The following is a 15,339-nucleotide window of genomic DNA, read 5'->3' as shown; positions in this document are numbered from 1 at the left end:
TTTTTTGTGCTAGAAGCAAAGAACGACTGACAATTTTGAAAAAAAAAAAACATTTTTTTTCACTTTCTGCTCTAAAACATATCCAAAAAAAAATCAAATATTTCTTCATAAATTTAGGCCAATGTGTATTCTACTACATATTTTTGGTAAAATAAAATCCCAATAAGCGTATATTGATTGGTTTGTGCAAAAGTTATTGCGTCTACAAACTATGGGATATTTTTTTTTTTTATCACTAGTAATGGCGGTGATCAGAGACATATTGCAGACACCTGACACTTTTTTGGGGACCAGTGCTAAAAATATGCACTGTCACTGTACTAATGACAAAGAAAAAGCGGTAAAGTATTTTGCGCTTACTCTGAGTGAGCAGCTAACACGACAAAAAGAATATTTGTTAAGTAAACCTGTGAAACAAAGTGTAGCGCTATAAAGTGAGTACTGAAAAATATAAAATAAATTACATGAGTAAAAGAACACTAATCTTAACGTGTCTATGTTAACAAAAAGAGTCCATAGTTATAGTCTCTAAGTGAATAAGACCATAATGGTCTTAAACCATGAGGTGAGAAGTGCCGTCGCTACAATAGGGCCCCTTTCACACTGGAGCGGTTTGCAGGCGGTATTGCGCTAAAAATACCGCCTGAAAACCGCCCCTAAACAGCCTCCGCTGTTTGTTCAGTGTGAAAGCCCGAGGGCTTTCACACTGAAGCGGTGCGCTCGCAGGACGGTAAAAAAAAGTCCTGCGAGCCGCTTCTTTGAAGCGGGGAAGGAGCGGTGTATTCACCGCTCCTGCCCATTGAAATCAATGGGACAGCGCGGCTATACCGCGGCTATAGCCGCGCTGTACGAGCGGATTTAACCCTTTTTCGTCCGCCAGCGGGGGTTAAAACCGAACCGCTAGCGGCCGAATACCGCTACAAGAACGACGGTACAGCAGCGCTAAAAATAGCGCTGTTGTACCGCCGACGCCCCCACCGCCCCAGTGTGAAAGGGGCCTAAGTGGAAAGATTGTGAATTGTCCTGTGTTCCAAAATAGCACAAACGAAAGTGGTATGGTGATGATTGTTCATCAATCTATTAGGGACAGAAGTCCTCGGAGTTCCTATCGGTAATAAGCAGAATCCACCTCGGTGTCCTCTATGAAAACGTGTGAAGTTCCCACAACCAGTAGTTTAGGAGGCTTACCGGAGGGTTTGAACCCAAGACAGCGTATACTGTAAGCATATTGCCCTTATTAAAAGCAGAGACCCAAAACATACTGTCCCCAGACACTATAAGGAATTTCATAATGGAAATCCGGAGGGATCGCAATTTATCATTATTGATAAATACACACCCCCTTGGAGAGGTGGTGCAAGAACTAGGGGTGTATCCCGCCTAGAAATGTTCTGGATACATGAGTTACAGTCTTTTGCCCCTCATGGTATGAACGTCAAAGTGGATGTTAACGCATTCATAGACCAGTCTTGATGCATAGGGTCCTCTGTATAATTATTACATTTTATATTTGACCCATATATTAATTCTGATTATGATATATTACTGGTAAATATGTCTCATGAGAATCCAAGTCATTCAATTTCTTGTGAATACAGTATAACAACTACAGTTGAACATTTTTATAATTTTCATTATTTTTACAATTTTTACATATATATATATATATATATATATATATATATACACACACACACACACATTTTCTATATACGGTATATATTCTATTTTTAATTGGAACAAACCTTTTTGGCACTTCTCAATTTGGAATTTTATAATACCCATTGATATGTTCCATTAATCTAATGGGAAATATATATATCCCCTGTTTTTGTCCCTGGGTGGTAGATATTTGGAATTACTTCACTGTTCCCCGTTAAAAGCACTGCGAACTATCAGTTTCACACACATCGTGCGCATGGGCATTGGATGTGACGCTGTGGGTTCGTTTGAACGTGAGGTTCAACGTTGACCCTGAAAGTGAGGCTTAGTTGGAACGCCCCCCCATTCCGGAAGGTGACGTGTTGGATCACGCCCCCTGTCCGGCGTCAAGATGACGTGACATTTGTTTTCGTTCTCAGCGTCATGTCGTAACATCAATATTGACCCTGAGAACGAGGCTCAGTTGGAACGCGGGTCATTCCGGAAGGTGGCGTGTTAGACCGCGCCCCCCGCCTGGCATCATGACGACATGACGCTCGTTTTCATCCTCAGCGTCATGCCGTAATATCGCGAGATCGGGTGTTGGATCTAACACCGTTTCGCAGATAATATTAACAAAAAGAACACGGAGGTTTTGCAGCCACGGACCTTTATTGTTTCGGTCCCCTGGACTCGTAGCAAGTTATGTATAATTTCATCAAAATTTGGGGTACATATTGGGGAGTGTGCGATGTTGGAACGCAACACATGGCTATGACATCGAGGCCTGGAACGCACGCGGGTCCGCCATTTTGGCAACCCGGAAGTGCCATAGAAGGTAATTGAATGGGCTGGATTCTCATCATGGGGATCACAGTCCCTATATTAGGGAGTCAGGCAGCAGTGGAAGGACACCCCTAGACGAAGTCTTGGTAGACGAAACGCGTCGGGAGGACTCCACTGCTGCCTTCTTTTATATACACAAGTGCTTTTTACAAAACTTCTTAAATGTAAGTGCATTTCCTTTAATAAATTTACTTGTTGTTTATGGAATTACACTATGTGGCCCCTTTTTTATTCTATATGGGCTGTATTCTGGGATATGTGACCAACCATATGGAGAGGATACTTCTATGAAAACAGTTGGGACTCCCATCTCCCCAGGTTGCCAAGATCCCCCCTATTGCCGGTGGGCAATACAAGCCGGTTTGACCCTTACAGTATACGCTGTCTTGGGTTCTAACCCTCCGGTAAGCCTCCTAAACTACTGGTTGTGGGAACTTCACACGTTTTCATAGAGGACACCGAGGTGGATTCTGCTTATTACCGATAGGAACTCCGAGGACTTCTGTCCCTAATAGATTGATGAACAATCATCACCATACCACTTTCGTTTGTGCTATTTTGGAACACAGGACAATTCACAATCTTTCCACTTATTGTAGCGACGGCACTTCTCACCTCATGGTTTAAGACCATTACGGTCTTATTCACTTAGAGACTATAACTATGGACTCTTTTTGTTAACATAGACACGTTAAGATTAGTGTTCTTTTACTCATGTAATTTATTTTATATTTTTCAGTACTCACTTTATAGCGCTACACTTTGTTTCACACTGTACTAATGACACTGGCAGGGAAGGGGTTAACATCAGGGGCGATCAAAGGGTTAAATGTGTGCCTAGAGAGTGCTTACTCACTGTGGGGGAGGCGCTTTTACTAGTTGAAGACATGGATCTGTGTTTCTGCTTCACAGAACCACAGGATCCATGTCTTCTGTACTGACAGAATGACAATCTGCCTTGTTTACATAGGCAGACTGTCATTCTGTCAGAGTAATGAACGATCAGCGGGTCCCGGCAGACATCGGGTCCATCATGGGACCTGCTGATCAGCTCCCACTGTGTAAAATCACAGCGGGAGCAAGCCGCCGGAGGCGGCGTGTGGTCGCGCCCAAAACCCGCAAGTGCACAATCACGTATATATAGGCGATTCTAGTTATCACAGTTATCACTGTGAACATCAGATTCAGAGCAAAAATTCCAGCACCAGGACCTCCTGTGTAAATCTAAGGTGGTAACCTGTAACGGCTTTCAAAGTGTCATCTATGGATAATAAAATGGACGTAGTTTGTCGCGGATACACAGACGTGCACAATTTTATTCTCTTAACTCTTCTGGGAAGGCCGTCCACAAGGTTTAGGAGTGTGTCTATAGGAATGTTTGACCATTCTTCCAGAAGAGCATTTGAGGTCAGGCACTGATGTTGGATGAGAAGGCCTGGCTCACAGTCTCTGCTCTAATTCATCCCAATGGTGTTCTATCGGGTTGAGGTGCAGGCCAATCAAGCTCCTCCACCCCAGACTGGCTCATCCATGTCTTTATGGACCTTGCTTTGTGCACTGGTGAGCAGTCATGTTGGAACAGGAAGGGGCCATCCCCAAACTGTTCCCACAAAGTTGGGAGCATGAAATTGTCTAAAATGTCTTGGTATGCTGACACCTTAAGAGTTCCCTTCACTGGAACTAAGGGCCAAGCCCAACCCCTGAAAAACAACCCCACACCATAATCCCCCCTCCACCTAATGATTTGGACCAGTCCACAAAGCAAGGTCCATAAAGACATGGATGAGCAAGTTTGGGGTGGAGGAACTTGACTGGCCTGCACAGAGTCCCCATAGAAAACCTTTGGAATGAATTAGAGTGGAGACTGCGAGCCAGGCCTTCCCGTCCAACATCAGTGCCTGACCTCACAAATGGAAGAATGGTCAAACATTCCCATAGACACACTCCTAAACCTTGTGGACGGCCTTCCCAGAAGAGTTGAAGCTGTTATAGCTGCAAAGGGTGGAGCCAACTCAATATTGAACCCTACGGACTAAGACTGGGATGCCATTAACCATTTCAATACCGGGCACTTTCACCCCTTTCCCGCCTAGGCCATTTTTCAGCGCTGTCGCACTTTGAATGACAATTGCGCGGTCATGCTACACTGTACCCAAATGAAATTTCTAATAATTTTCTTCACACAAATAGAGCTTTATTTTGGTGGTATTTAATCACTGCTGGGTTTTTTATTTTTTACGAAAAAAAAAACAAAACGAAAAAAAGACTGAAAATTTTAAAAAAAAAGTTTTTTTTAGTTTGTCAGTAAATTGTGTCATGACGTCACTTTCCGCCACTGGCAGATGTAAACACTGACAGTTTTTTTTCTCTGGAAAGTAAAAATCAATGTTTTTTTTATTATCTCATGCTTTCCAGGGTAGAGGAGAGATTTGGGGTCTTTTTAACCCCAGATGTCTCCATAAAGAGGACCTGTCATCCCTTTTTTTTATTACAAGGGATGATTACATTCTTTGTAAAAGGAATAAAAGTGATAAAAAAAAAAGGACCATTGTAAAAAAAAGAAAAAAAAAGATAAAATGTAACCACTTGAAGCCGGCGCTATAGCCAAAAGACAGCTACAGCGTGGGCTTAAATTAGTGGGAGGGCTTCCATAGACATCCTCCCGTGTGCGGTGGTGGACTCTGATCACCGATCCCGGCCCTTTTATCACATGATCAACTGTCAGCCAATGACAGCTCATGTGATGTAAACAGAAGCCGGTAATCTGCTTTTTTTTTTTGTTCCGCACGCTAAAAGCGCGAGGAGAAAAAAACAAGCCGATTACCGACTTATGTAAAAGGGACATCAGCTACTAAGCAGTGCCCACCAGTGCCACATACCAGTGCCCATCAGTACTGCTAAGCAGTGCCCACCAGTGCTACCTATCAGTGCTGCCAATCAGTGCCGCCTATCCGTGCCTATAAGTGCCAACTAGCAGTGCCCACCAGTGCCACCTATCAGTGCCCTTCAGTGCCAACTATCCGTGCCCTTCAGTGCCAACTATCCGTGCCCTTCCGTTGCGAACTTGCAGTGCCCACCAGTGTCACCTACCAGTGCCCTTCAGTACTGCCTAGCAGTGACACCTATCAGTGCTGCCTAGCAGTGACACCTATCAGTGCTGCCTAGCAGTGACACCTATCAGTGCCCATCAGTGCCGCCAATCAGTGCTACCTAGCAGTCCCACCTACAAGTGCCCATCAGTGCCGCCTAGCAGTGCCACCTATCAGTGTCGCCAAGCAGTCCCACCTCATCAGCGCACATCAATGAAGGAGAAAAAGTTTGCAAAATTTTCTAACAAACTATGAAAACGTTTTTTTATTTTTTATTTACATTTTTGGTCTTTTTTTGTTTGTTTAGCAAAAAATAAAAACCCCAGAGGTGATTAAATACCACCAAAAGAAAGCTCTATTTGTGGGAAAAAAATGATACAAAATTTCAGATGGGTAAAGCGTAGCATGACCGCGCAATTGTCAAAGTGTAGAGGGGTGAACGCTGAGAACTGGCCTGGGCAGGAAGGGGGTACAAGTGCCCAGGACCCTCATGCTCGGCACGCAGAAGCAAATGCATACGCAGGTCGCACCCACATACGTAAACGGCGTTCGCACCACACGTGTGAGGCGTCACCGCAAACGTTAGAGCGAGAGCAACAGTTCTAGCACTAGACCTCCTCTAACTCTAAACTGGTGACCAGTAAACATTTTTAAAGCGTCACATATAAAAGATTTCAAGTATCAAAGTTTGGCGCCATGCCACGAGTGTGCGCAATTTTAAAGCGCAACATGTTAGGTATCTATTTACTCGGCGTAATATCATCTTTCACATTATATAAAAAAACATTTGGGTAAATATTGTGTTGTGTTTTGTTTTTTTTAAATTCATTAAAGTGTTTTTTTTTCCCCCCCAAACAAATTGTGTTTATGTCTATGTCCCATGGGTGGTGTGAAATGCATTTTGTGGCTTCCCTACTTCAGAAACGCACATGTCCATGCCACCCCAATGCGTTTCACCCCACCTACAGGGCTTAGTCATTGAGGTCCTCCATGTCTATGTCCCATGGATTTTTTAAATGCAGTTATAGGGGGATCTTTACCCTGGAGTTGGGCTTTAAACGTTCATCTATCAGCAGGTTAAACGTATACAATAGCCCTTGTGAGTGCAAGCTTCTAGGACAAGGAGTCGGTCACACCGCCTTGTGCTGGCTCTGGTGTGGTCAGCCCAGGGCTGGCTCTGGTGTGGTCAGCCCAGGGCTGGCTCTGGTGTGGTCAGCCCAGGGCTGGCTCTGGTGTGGTCAGCCCCACACTGAAGATGGTAGTCATGGGGGATCTCCGTGTACATCCATCTCCTGGACTTTCCAACCCTCAGATTACAGGTGAAGGGTGTACTTACCTCTATCATCCTTCCATAGCCGAGCTCTTCCCTCCCGGTGGTGACACACTCACTCGCCTTGACTGACTGTCTCCCTGTGTTCCGTCAGAATTGGTAACGGAAGTGACGTTTTGTCGCCGCCATCTTGCTACACCCCGCACTCCTCCACAGTAACGATACACCAAGAAGTGGGCAAGCGGACATCTTGTTACACCCACCGGAGTTTTGCATTTCACCGTTATTTTTAACAGTAAACGGAGCTTAGAAGGAGAAATACAGTATATAGAAATCCGACGGACTGTTTAGATGTTGAATTTTAAAAGCAGCAGCAAACCTGCTGAACTCACAGGTTTGCTAATGTGACAGAACAGCGCTGCTTTTATAATTCAACATGTAAACAGTCTGATGGATTTCTAAATACTGTATTTCACCTCATAAGCTCCGTTTCCTGTTAAAAATAACTGTGTAATGCAAAACTCCGGTGGGTGTAAGAAGATGTCCGCTTGCCCCCTTCTCGGCATATCGTTACTGTGGAGGAGTGCGGGTGTAGCAAGATGGCGGCGACGGAACGTCATTTCCGTTACCAAGTCTGACGGGTCGCCATAGCTGATGAAACGTCTATCTTCTACTGCTGTCTAGCGGAAGTGTCTGAGCGACCTCCCGGAACTTCCGCGTTCCAAGCCTCGCTCTCACTACCGCTGTTTCCCAGGTAACACAGGGCTTTAGGCCAGACTCATATAGTATAGCAAAAGACTGTATGGATGCTAAAGACGTTCAGCCTTTGTGTTAAAGTATAACTGAAGGCAAAACAGTTTCTTCTCTTTTTGGACAAAGTAAGGGAGGGGTATAACCCCTTTCAGCTTTTTATTATCTTTTTTTACCATCTGTGCCCCATAGGGAAGATTTCCATTCACTTCCTGTACCATAGCCAAAACAGGAAGTGAGAGGAAATCCCTCCAAAATGAGAGAAATGCCTGGTTAAAGCGGAGGTTCACACAAAAATGGAACCTCCACTTTTCAGACCCCCCCCCTCCGGTGTCACATTTGGCACCTTTCAGGGGGGAGGGGGGTGCAGATACCTGTATAATACAGGTATTTGCACCTACTTCCGGGCATAGACTCCTGCGGGGGTCTACGCCTCTTCCCGCCCCCTCCTCGCTGTCTGCTGGGAAACACACAGGTCCCAGAGACAGCAGGGACCATCCAGATTGCGCAGCGCGACTCGCGCGTGCGCAGTAGGGAACCGGGAAGTGAAGCCGCAACGCTTCACTTCCTGATTCCCTCACCGAGGATGGCGGCGGCGGCAGCAGCCGAGAGCTGAGCGATTGATCGGGTTTGGCTGTCGACATCGCGGGCACCCTAAACAGGTAAGTGTCCTTTTTTTTTAAAAGTCAGCAGCTGCAGTATTTGTAGCTGATGACTTTACAAAAAAAAAATTGGGGGGGGGGGCCTCCGTTTTAAAGTAGCGTCTCCTTTGGAAGATTTCTCCTGTGCTCCTCTTCCGGTGACAACCCAAAATTTGGGATACTCTCAAAACTATTGCGACAGCTTGTGGCCATACTGGGGAATTACACTGGGGACCCAACGCTACACCTACATTTCCCCTAGGTGATAATAAATCTAAGGCTACTTTCGGACTGGGGCGTTGTGGGCGTTCGGCGGTAAAGCAGCGCTATATTTAGCGTCGCTTTACTGTCGTTTTAGCGACGCTATTCATCCGCTAGTGGAGCGGTTTTAACCCCAGCTAGCGTCCGAAGAAGAGTTAAAACCGCCAGCATAGCTCCGATGTAGCGGCGCTCTACCGGCAGTTTTGCGGTGCTGCCCCATTGTTTTCAATGGGAAAGGGCGCTTTAGGAGCGGTGAATATACCGCTCCTAGAGTGCTGCAAAGATGCGCACCGCTCCAGTGTGAAAGCCCTCGGGCTTTCACACTGGAGACACAGGAGAGGCGCTTTACAGGCGCCATTTTTAGCACTGTAGCGCCTGTAAAGCGCCTCAGTGTGGAAGTGCTCTAAGACCTGAATAATTCCTTCACAATTGGAAGACTGCAGGACCACGTTACATGTTTATGCTGCTGCATCCTTTAGGATATCAATGAGTGTTTTTTCCCAATGTTTTATCCTGATGGCTAATTGTTTACTTTTCACTTTCAGTGTATATGGCAATGCGAGACAAATGGGGGATCTGATGAGGTGTAATGTGTGCTTTCTGCAGCCCAGAAGACAAACATCCAGGCTTGCTATCACAAACTGTGGCCATGTACTGTGTGACGCCTGCCTACAGAAAGGTGATATAAATGGGGATGGTGAACATAACATAAATATGAACATACTGTAATGTAGCGTGTAACGACACCCCGAGTATGAAAGGGGTTAAAGCTGTTTAGGACATTCCATTTCCGAACACAAAGGCAGCTACCGAACACTTCGATCAGCCGAACAAGAACCCCATACGAATAATTCTCCCCCCCCCCCCAAATACGAGACAAGGCTCTGTCTTGAGGGTCAAACAGGAATCAACTCCTTTATTTTCACACATGGACACAACAGGTAAAATAACTCAGAGACTCTTTCCCCCCACCCTTGAAAAAGAGGGCGGGTTAAACCGTCCAATGACAATGGACACACAGGTCAGGTGTGTCCAACGTCTCATCAGCACACAGTCCCAAGCAAGGAGAGCTGCTGGAGGAATCCCCCCCCCCCCCTCCATAGAAATACACATCCTGTGATCCAAGGCAGAGAAACACAATAGAACAGTGGAATACAGCCCCACCCCCAACTAGCACAGCAAACAGTACACAACAGCATGAGACAACACACAATATATACACAACATTGTGAAGCAGTCACTATTTATAATATGGCACATACGGGGTTTCACAGAGTTTTGTGTTTTGGGGGGACATGGACTTGAATCCAAAGTAACATTAGTTCAGGGTCCCCAGGCATACACCTCACAAAAGAGTACTGTTCCCTTAAAATCCAGGGCCCATAGTCGAAAAGGCAAGAGGCCTGCATTCAGCCCTCTCCAAAAGCCTCTGTCCCGGCTAGGTCTATCACATAGCGCTACCCCCTAGAGGGCCGCTAGGTTTTGGGTCCCCCTAATCCTGCACAGCCAGGCAACACACATTTTCCAACGTGCATTCATAGGCAGAAAGCCAGTCCTCGGGCTTGTTTTTATAATTCATTGGGGGGGAATATAAACTTGGATGGGGTTAAGGGATGCCCAAACTGAGTTCAGAAACAACTTGGAGGACAACTTCTCTATGTTACACTTGCAGAAAAATGGATCCTAGATTGTACTCCCCCCGGAATAATGTCAGTCCCTAATGGATCAGTAGCAAATATCTTCTTACAGGAGCTCTGTCATGGACCCCCTGTCCTCAACAGGACTATGTCCGCCATATACGCTTCCTTTGTCTGGTACCAGCACGATCCAAGACCCCTTAGCCCACCCAGTCACTAGCCGTAACTCAGTGTAGGGTGAAAGAAAACATAAGACTGTTTATTCAAACACATGTACCAACAGATATACACTCAGGGACAATCCCCCCCTCTTTGCGTAATGGCACAGGGTGGGATAAACTACATTCGGTAATAAGAGACACACACAGGTGTATTCAAACTCTCCTCAGTAGACTGTCTTATTAGCAGGGAGGGCTGTTGGAGGAATTCCCTCCTTCCTCCTCCCTGCCCCCGGTCTACATGCTAGGAACACAAATACATCCCATAATAGGTTGCTCCCAAGGCAGACACAAACACTAGAACAATGGGATACAGCCACTTAGCAAACACATAACAACCCCCACCTCAAAACAATGTAGTGGTCTGAAACGTTGGCGGCTGGTGCTCAAAATTTTTTTGGGGGGGGCGCAAACAAACTGAAAAATTCTGGAAAAAAAAAACATCAATTGCAGCCTCACAGTGCCCATCAAACGCAGCCACTGTGCCCATCAATTGCAGCCACTTTGCCCATCAAATGCAGCCACTGTGCCATCAAATGAAGCCACTGTGCCATCAAATGCTGCCACTGTGCCATTCAATGCTGCCACTGTGCCCATCAAATGCTGCCACTGTGCCCATCGAATGCTGCCACTGTGCCCATCGGATGCTGCCACTGTGCCCATCGCATGCCGCCACTGTGCCCATCAAATGGCGCTACAGTGCCATCAAATGCCACCACTGTACCCCACCCCCGCTCGCCGTCTGCCCGGCACTTACCCTGTCTCGGTGGGGCAGCGGGTAACAGACCCGAGCACCTGATTGGCGGAGAGGCGGTTCAGTGTTAGGAAAGCGAATATTCATTTGCTTTTCTAACACACCTGAGTGGACTGGGAGCGCCAAGCATGGCGCTCGCAGTTCACCTATTTTGAAGCCTATTAGAGCCTATTAGAAACTATCCATTGGTCATAGAGGGGGTGGCTGGAGAGATGGGGCGGCACCCGTGCGCCCTTATGGACGCACTTCCACTGGTCTGAAAGGTGAAACCATCCATCTTCATACATTTTTTGAAGGATATTGCTCACAAACATTAATGTCCCAAGTGCATGAACCCCTTCCTTTCAACCCAAACCACACATATAGAACCCTGGATAACATGGTTAAAGCAAAATGCTGAGTCCGGTGTGGTTGTACGGTGAGTCTGGTTAGGACAGACTCAACTAGAGTTCTCGGCCACCCTGTGCCCCTAATAGACACAGGGTAACTTACACATAGGAGGGGCCAGGGGAGCTGGACACGGAGTTTCCAGAGCTCCCCAAGGTAAGCTGGGTTCCACAAGCCCCCCGCCCAAAGTGACTCCCATCACAAGCTCTGTGTCCCCTTAGTAGAAATAGCAAAATCTCAACTGTATGTAGGAGCTCTTCATCCCCTTAGTAGAAAATAGCAAAGTCTCAACTGTATGTAGGAGCTCTATGTCCCCTTAGTAGAGAATAGAAAAGTCTCAACTGTATGTAGGAGCTCTATGTCCCCTTAGTGGAAAATGCCAGCGCACCTGGCTTTTATGAGTAAATCCCAGAGCAGGGGGATAAAGGTAAGTTGTGACACTGTCTCTTTTTTGAGGCTAGCTAAATATTGCATCCAGTTGTTTTCTCCCTTTGTTGGCTCTGGGGGGGGGGATCCCTGCTTCTGTACCCCCGCCCATTAGCTTCTAGAAGTTTCTGGAAACTTCTAGAACCAGGGGGAGACAACAGAGGCCTGACCTGAGCTTGAACCCCACATACATGCTTACTTTAGCTTCTTGTGAGATAAACTAAATTTGCTTAAGCCACACCTAACCTATTTACACCATATACACCAAGGGGTGCTAAAGTAATATAAACTGTTATGCCCCGTACACACGGTCGGACTTTGTTCGGACATTCCGACAACAAAATCCTAGGATTTTTTCCGACGGATGTTGGCTCAAACTTGTTTTGCCTACACACGGTCGCACAAAGTTGTCGGAATTTCCGATCGACAACCACGCGGTCACGTACACCACGTACGACGAGACTAGAAAAGGCCGGTTCAGAACCAAGCGCGGCACCCTTTGGGCTCCTTTTGCTAATCTCGTGTTAGTAAAAGTTTGGTGAGAGACGATTCGCGCTTTTTCAGACTCGTGGCTTTCAGATCGTTTTCTGCTGTTCAGTTTGTGCTTGTGGGTTTGTATTTGCTCTTCAGTGCGTGCAGTCAGTTCGTATCGGAGTTTTCTGTGCGATCTTGTCCGCTCGTTGCTGTTTTTCAGGTCGCTCTTCACAGGCCTTGCTGTTCTTCAGTGCGTTCTGTTACTTCGTTCTGAGCAGCCGACCGTTTTCTAGCCATGTTTCGTATGCGTACTCCTCGTACAGTTCGTGCTGTGCGGGGGCTTGGTGTTGGGGGTCCTGACCTTGACACAAGTCCAGTCCATGAACAGGGTGGGGAGGAGTTCATGGACCAAGAATTGGTTGCTTCAGCGTGACCAGTTCTGTCATATGCCTTTGCTCCGTGAGATCCGTGAGAATAATCCTGATGATTTCAGGAACTTTCTCAGGATGACGGACCCCGTATTTCACCGTTTGTTGGCTTCGCTGACCCCCTATATCAGCAGGCAGGATACCTGCATGAGGCAAGCCATCACTGCGGAGCAGAGGTTGGTCGCTACCCTGCGGTATTTGGCCACAGGGAGAAGTCTGCAGGACTTGAAGTTCTCGACAGGCATCTCCCCCCAGGCTCTTCTTTGTGGACATTTACTGCTTGTGTTTGTTTGAGCTGACCCTGACAGAAATGTGTGGAGTCCAGAAAATGTCGTGATTGTGTAACCTTATACAAAGCACTGTTGGCTGTTATTTACTAAATGCAAAGACACTTTTCACTACAAGTGCACTTGCAACTGCACTGAAACTGCACTTGTAGTGCAAAGTGGATTTGCCCTTAGGAAATTACCCCCATTTTCTCATAAAACAACAATTACATCACCCCAAAAGTGTTGTAGTGTTGAGACAATAATCCACACATTCTTGATGAACAATCTTTTTAATGCCTGCACAATCACATGTGCATTTACCAAAGGTTTTTCTGACAAACCAACATGTTTGTTGTATAACAATTTTTGTGGTGTCATTATCCAAAATCAAAATGTGCATTTTATATAAAACAGGCCTGTGTAAAACCCACAAGAAAGACACAAATCTTGATCTTACAAAGTTCACATTTGGTAGAACTTGAAGGCAATATCAGACATGAGTATTTAGGAACTGTGTTTGATATAGCGTTCAGATGGGGGGAAATCACCCCTGGAAAAGCCAAATTTGGAAGATGCACACAAATTTCACAATGTCAACATGTGCTATCTGCCATCACGGGGGATCAAGGGACGTGTTTTGGGGGAGAAAGCCCTTCCTCACCGCTACTTTATAATTGAGGAAGGGGTTGCACCCCCAAAACGCGTCCATTAAACTCCCGTGATGGCAGATAGCACATGTTGGCACACTGTGTGCATCCTCCAAATTTGGCTTTGTGAAAAATCACAAAAACATTTCGCACATTGTAGCACACAAAAGAAGAAAGTGATTTGGAGGGGCTTTAAACTCGCCCCAAAACATCAATGATGTTTTTATATTTTGGAATAACATCATTGATGTTTTACTTGATGTTTTCCAATTGTAAATTACACCCCATGATCTCCCCGATCAGGATCTGGGCACTTTCTGATGTGAAAGGATCTTCATCCACAACCTCACGATCACCTAAAAAGAGAGGAAACCCAAAATAAATTAGGTCTAAAAAATATGCCGCCATCCATCTCTTATCGGAGCCTGTGGTCGCAGACACTCACCTGTTGTGGTAACTAGTTCCACCACGTCTTCTTCCTCCTGCTCATCTTGTGTTGGGGGGATTTCCCCTTCTTCCAGAGGGGGGGGGCTCTGGTCTCCTCGGATGAGGGGTGTCCTCCGAGTCTTTTCTCCCCTATGTAAAACAAAAATGGTATAATTAGCACACAGATATTTGATGGCAGAACTCTAAAGATGAAACATTGCTTGGAAGTGGGGTACAATTGTCTATTTTAGCAGAGTTCCAAGATGTAGCTTTTTTAGTGCCCTTTGTCAAGCTGCAATACTTTACCTGTTTGGTACAAGCTTCACAGATGGAGACCCCCCTATAGTATACACTGGAGCACCTGTGTGGCCCCCTAATAAAAATGGTGTTCTTGTGTCCCACACTAGTGCTCCAGTGTCCAGATGTGAAAACAGCTGCTCAGTGTCCTCTCCTTACACACTGTCAGGAGCCAGGGAGCGTCTCCGCTCGCCGGGCTCCGGTGCGCATGCGCACGGGACGAGCGCTTCGCCGCACACCCGTCCGCGGCCTGATGGTGCGGCGCGCGCGGGTGCACGGCGGTCCCCGTGTGCGCGCCGTAGCCCGTGCGGGTGCCCGGTAGCGCGTCACGCTGACGCGCTCGCCGGGCACGGGGGCTATATCTGACGGCTCCAGCACCCAGTCGGGTTGCTGGTTTGTCGTCAGCTCTCCCCTGCTTCCTTGTGCCTGTGTTCCCTAAAGCCTTATAGTCTGATCTGTGTACCGAATCTCTGCCTGATTAACCACTACTCTCCTGGATTGTCCCTAGTGCCTGCCTGATCTGTGTACCGAACCTCTGCCTGATTAACCACTACTCTCCTGGATTGTCCCTAGTGCCTGCCTGATCTGTGTACCGAACCTCTGCCTGATTAACCACTACTCTCCTGGATTGTCCCTAGTGCTTGCCTGCTCTGTGTACCGAACCTCTGCCTGATTAACCGCTACTCTCCTGGATTGTCCCTAAGCACTCTGCCTGACCTGTGTACCGAACCCCTGGCCTGTTTAACCACCTCTCTGCTGGACTACCCTGATCATACCTGCCTATTCCCTAACCTCTGCTTGTGTTTGCAGCCTTGCTCCCCCCTGGATCTCGGGGCACCCGCTTCCAGCCTCTGAACCTGCTATTCACCCGGAAGCCC

The 15,339-nt window shown here is 46.7% G+C and overlaps 2 protein-coding genes across 2 annotated transcripts in view; one reads left to right on the top strand and one right to left on the bottom strand.

The window, feature by feature from the left end:
- The window catches only part of LYSMD4 (LysM domain containing 4), a 72,668-nt gene that overhangs the window by 34,405 nt on the left and 22,924 nt on the right, over positions 1 to 15,339 (bottom strand).
- The window catches only part of RNF212 (ring finger protein 212), an 80,003-nt gene continuing 72,149 nt past the window's right edge, over positions 7,486 to 15,339 (top strand). Inside the window, exons 1-2 of the mRNA XM_073618378.1 lie at positions 7,486 to 7,600; positions 9,044 to 9,177. Of these exons, the coding sequence (XP_073474479.1) occupies positions 9,066 to 9,177 (112 nt within the window). The 5' untranslated portion in view covers positions 7,486 to 7,600; positions 9,044 to 9,065. The remainder of the gene's footprint in view (positions 7,601 to 9,043; positions 9,178 to 15,339) is intronic.

This window comes from Aquarana catesbeiana, linkage group LG03, assembly GCF_042186555.1.
Source record: "Aquarana catesbeiana isolate 2022-GZ linkage group LG03, ASM4218655v1, whole genome shotgun sequence".
Classification (NCBI taxonomy): Eukaryota; Metazoa; Chordata; class Amphibia; order Anura; family Ranidae; genus Aquarana; species Aquarana catesbeiana.
Note: the sequence above shows the minus strand (reverse complement) of the source record. Positions and strands in the feature narration are given on the sequence as shown.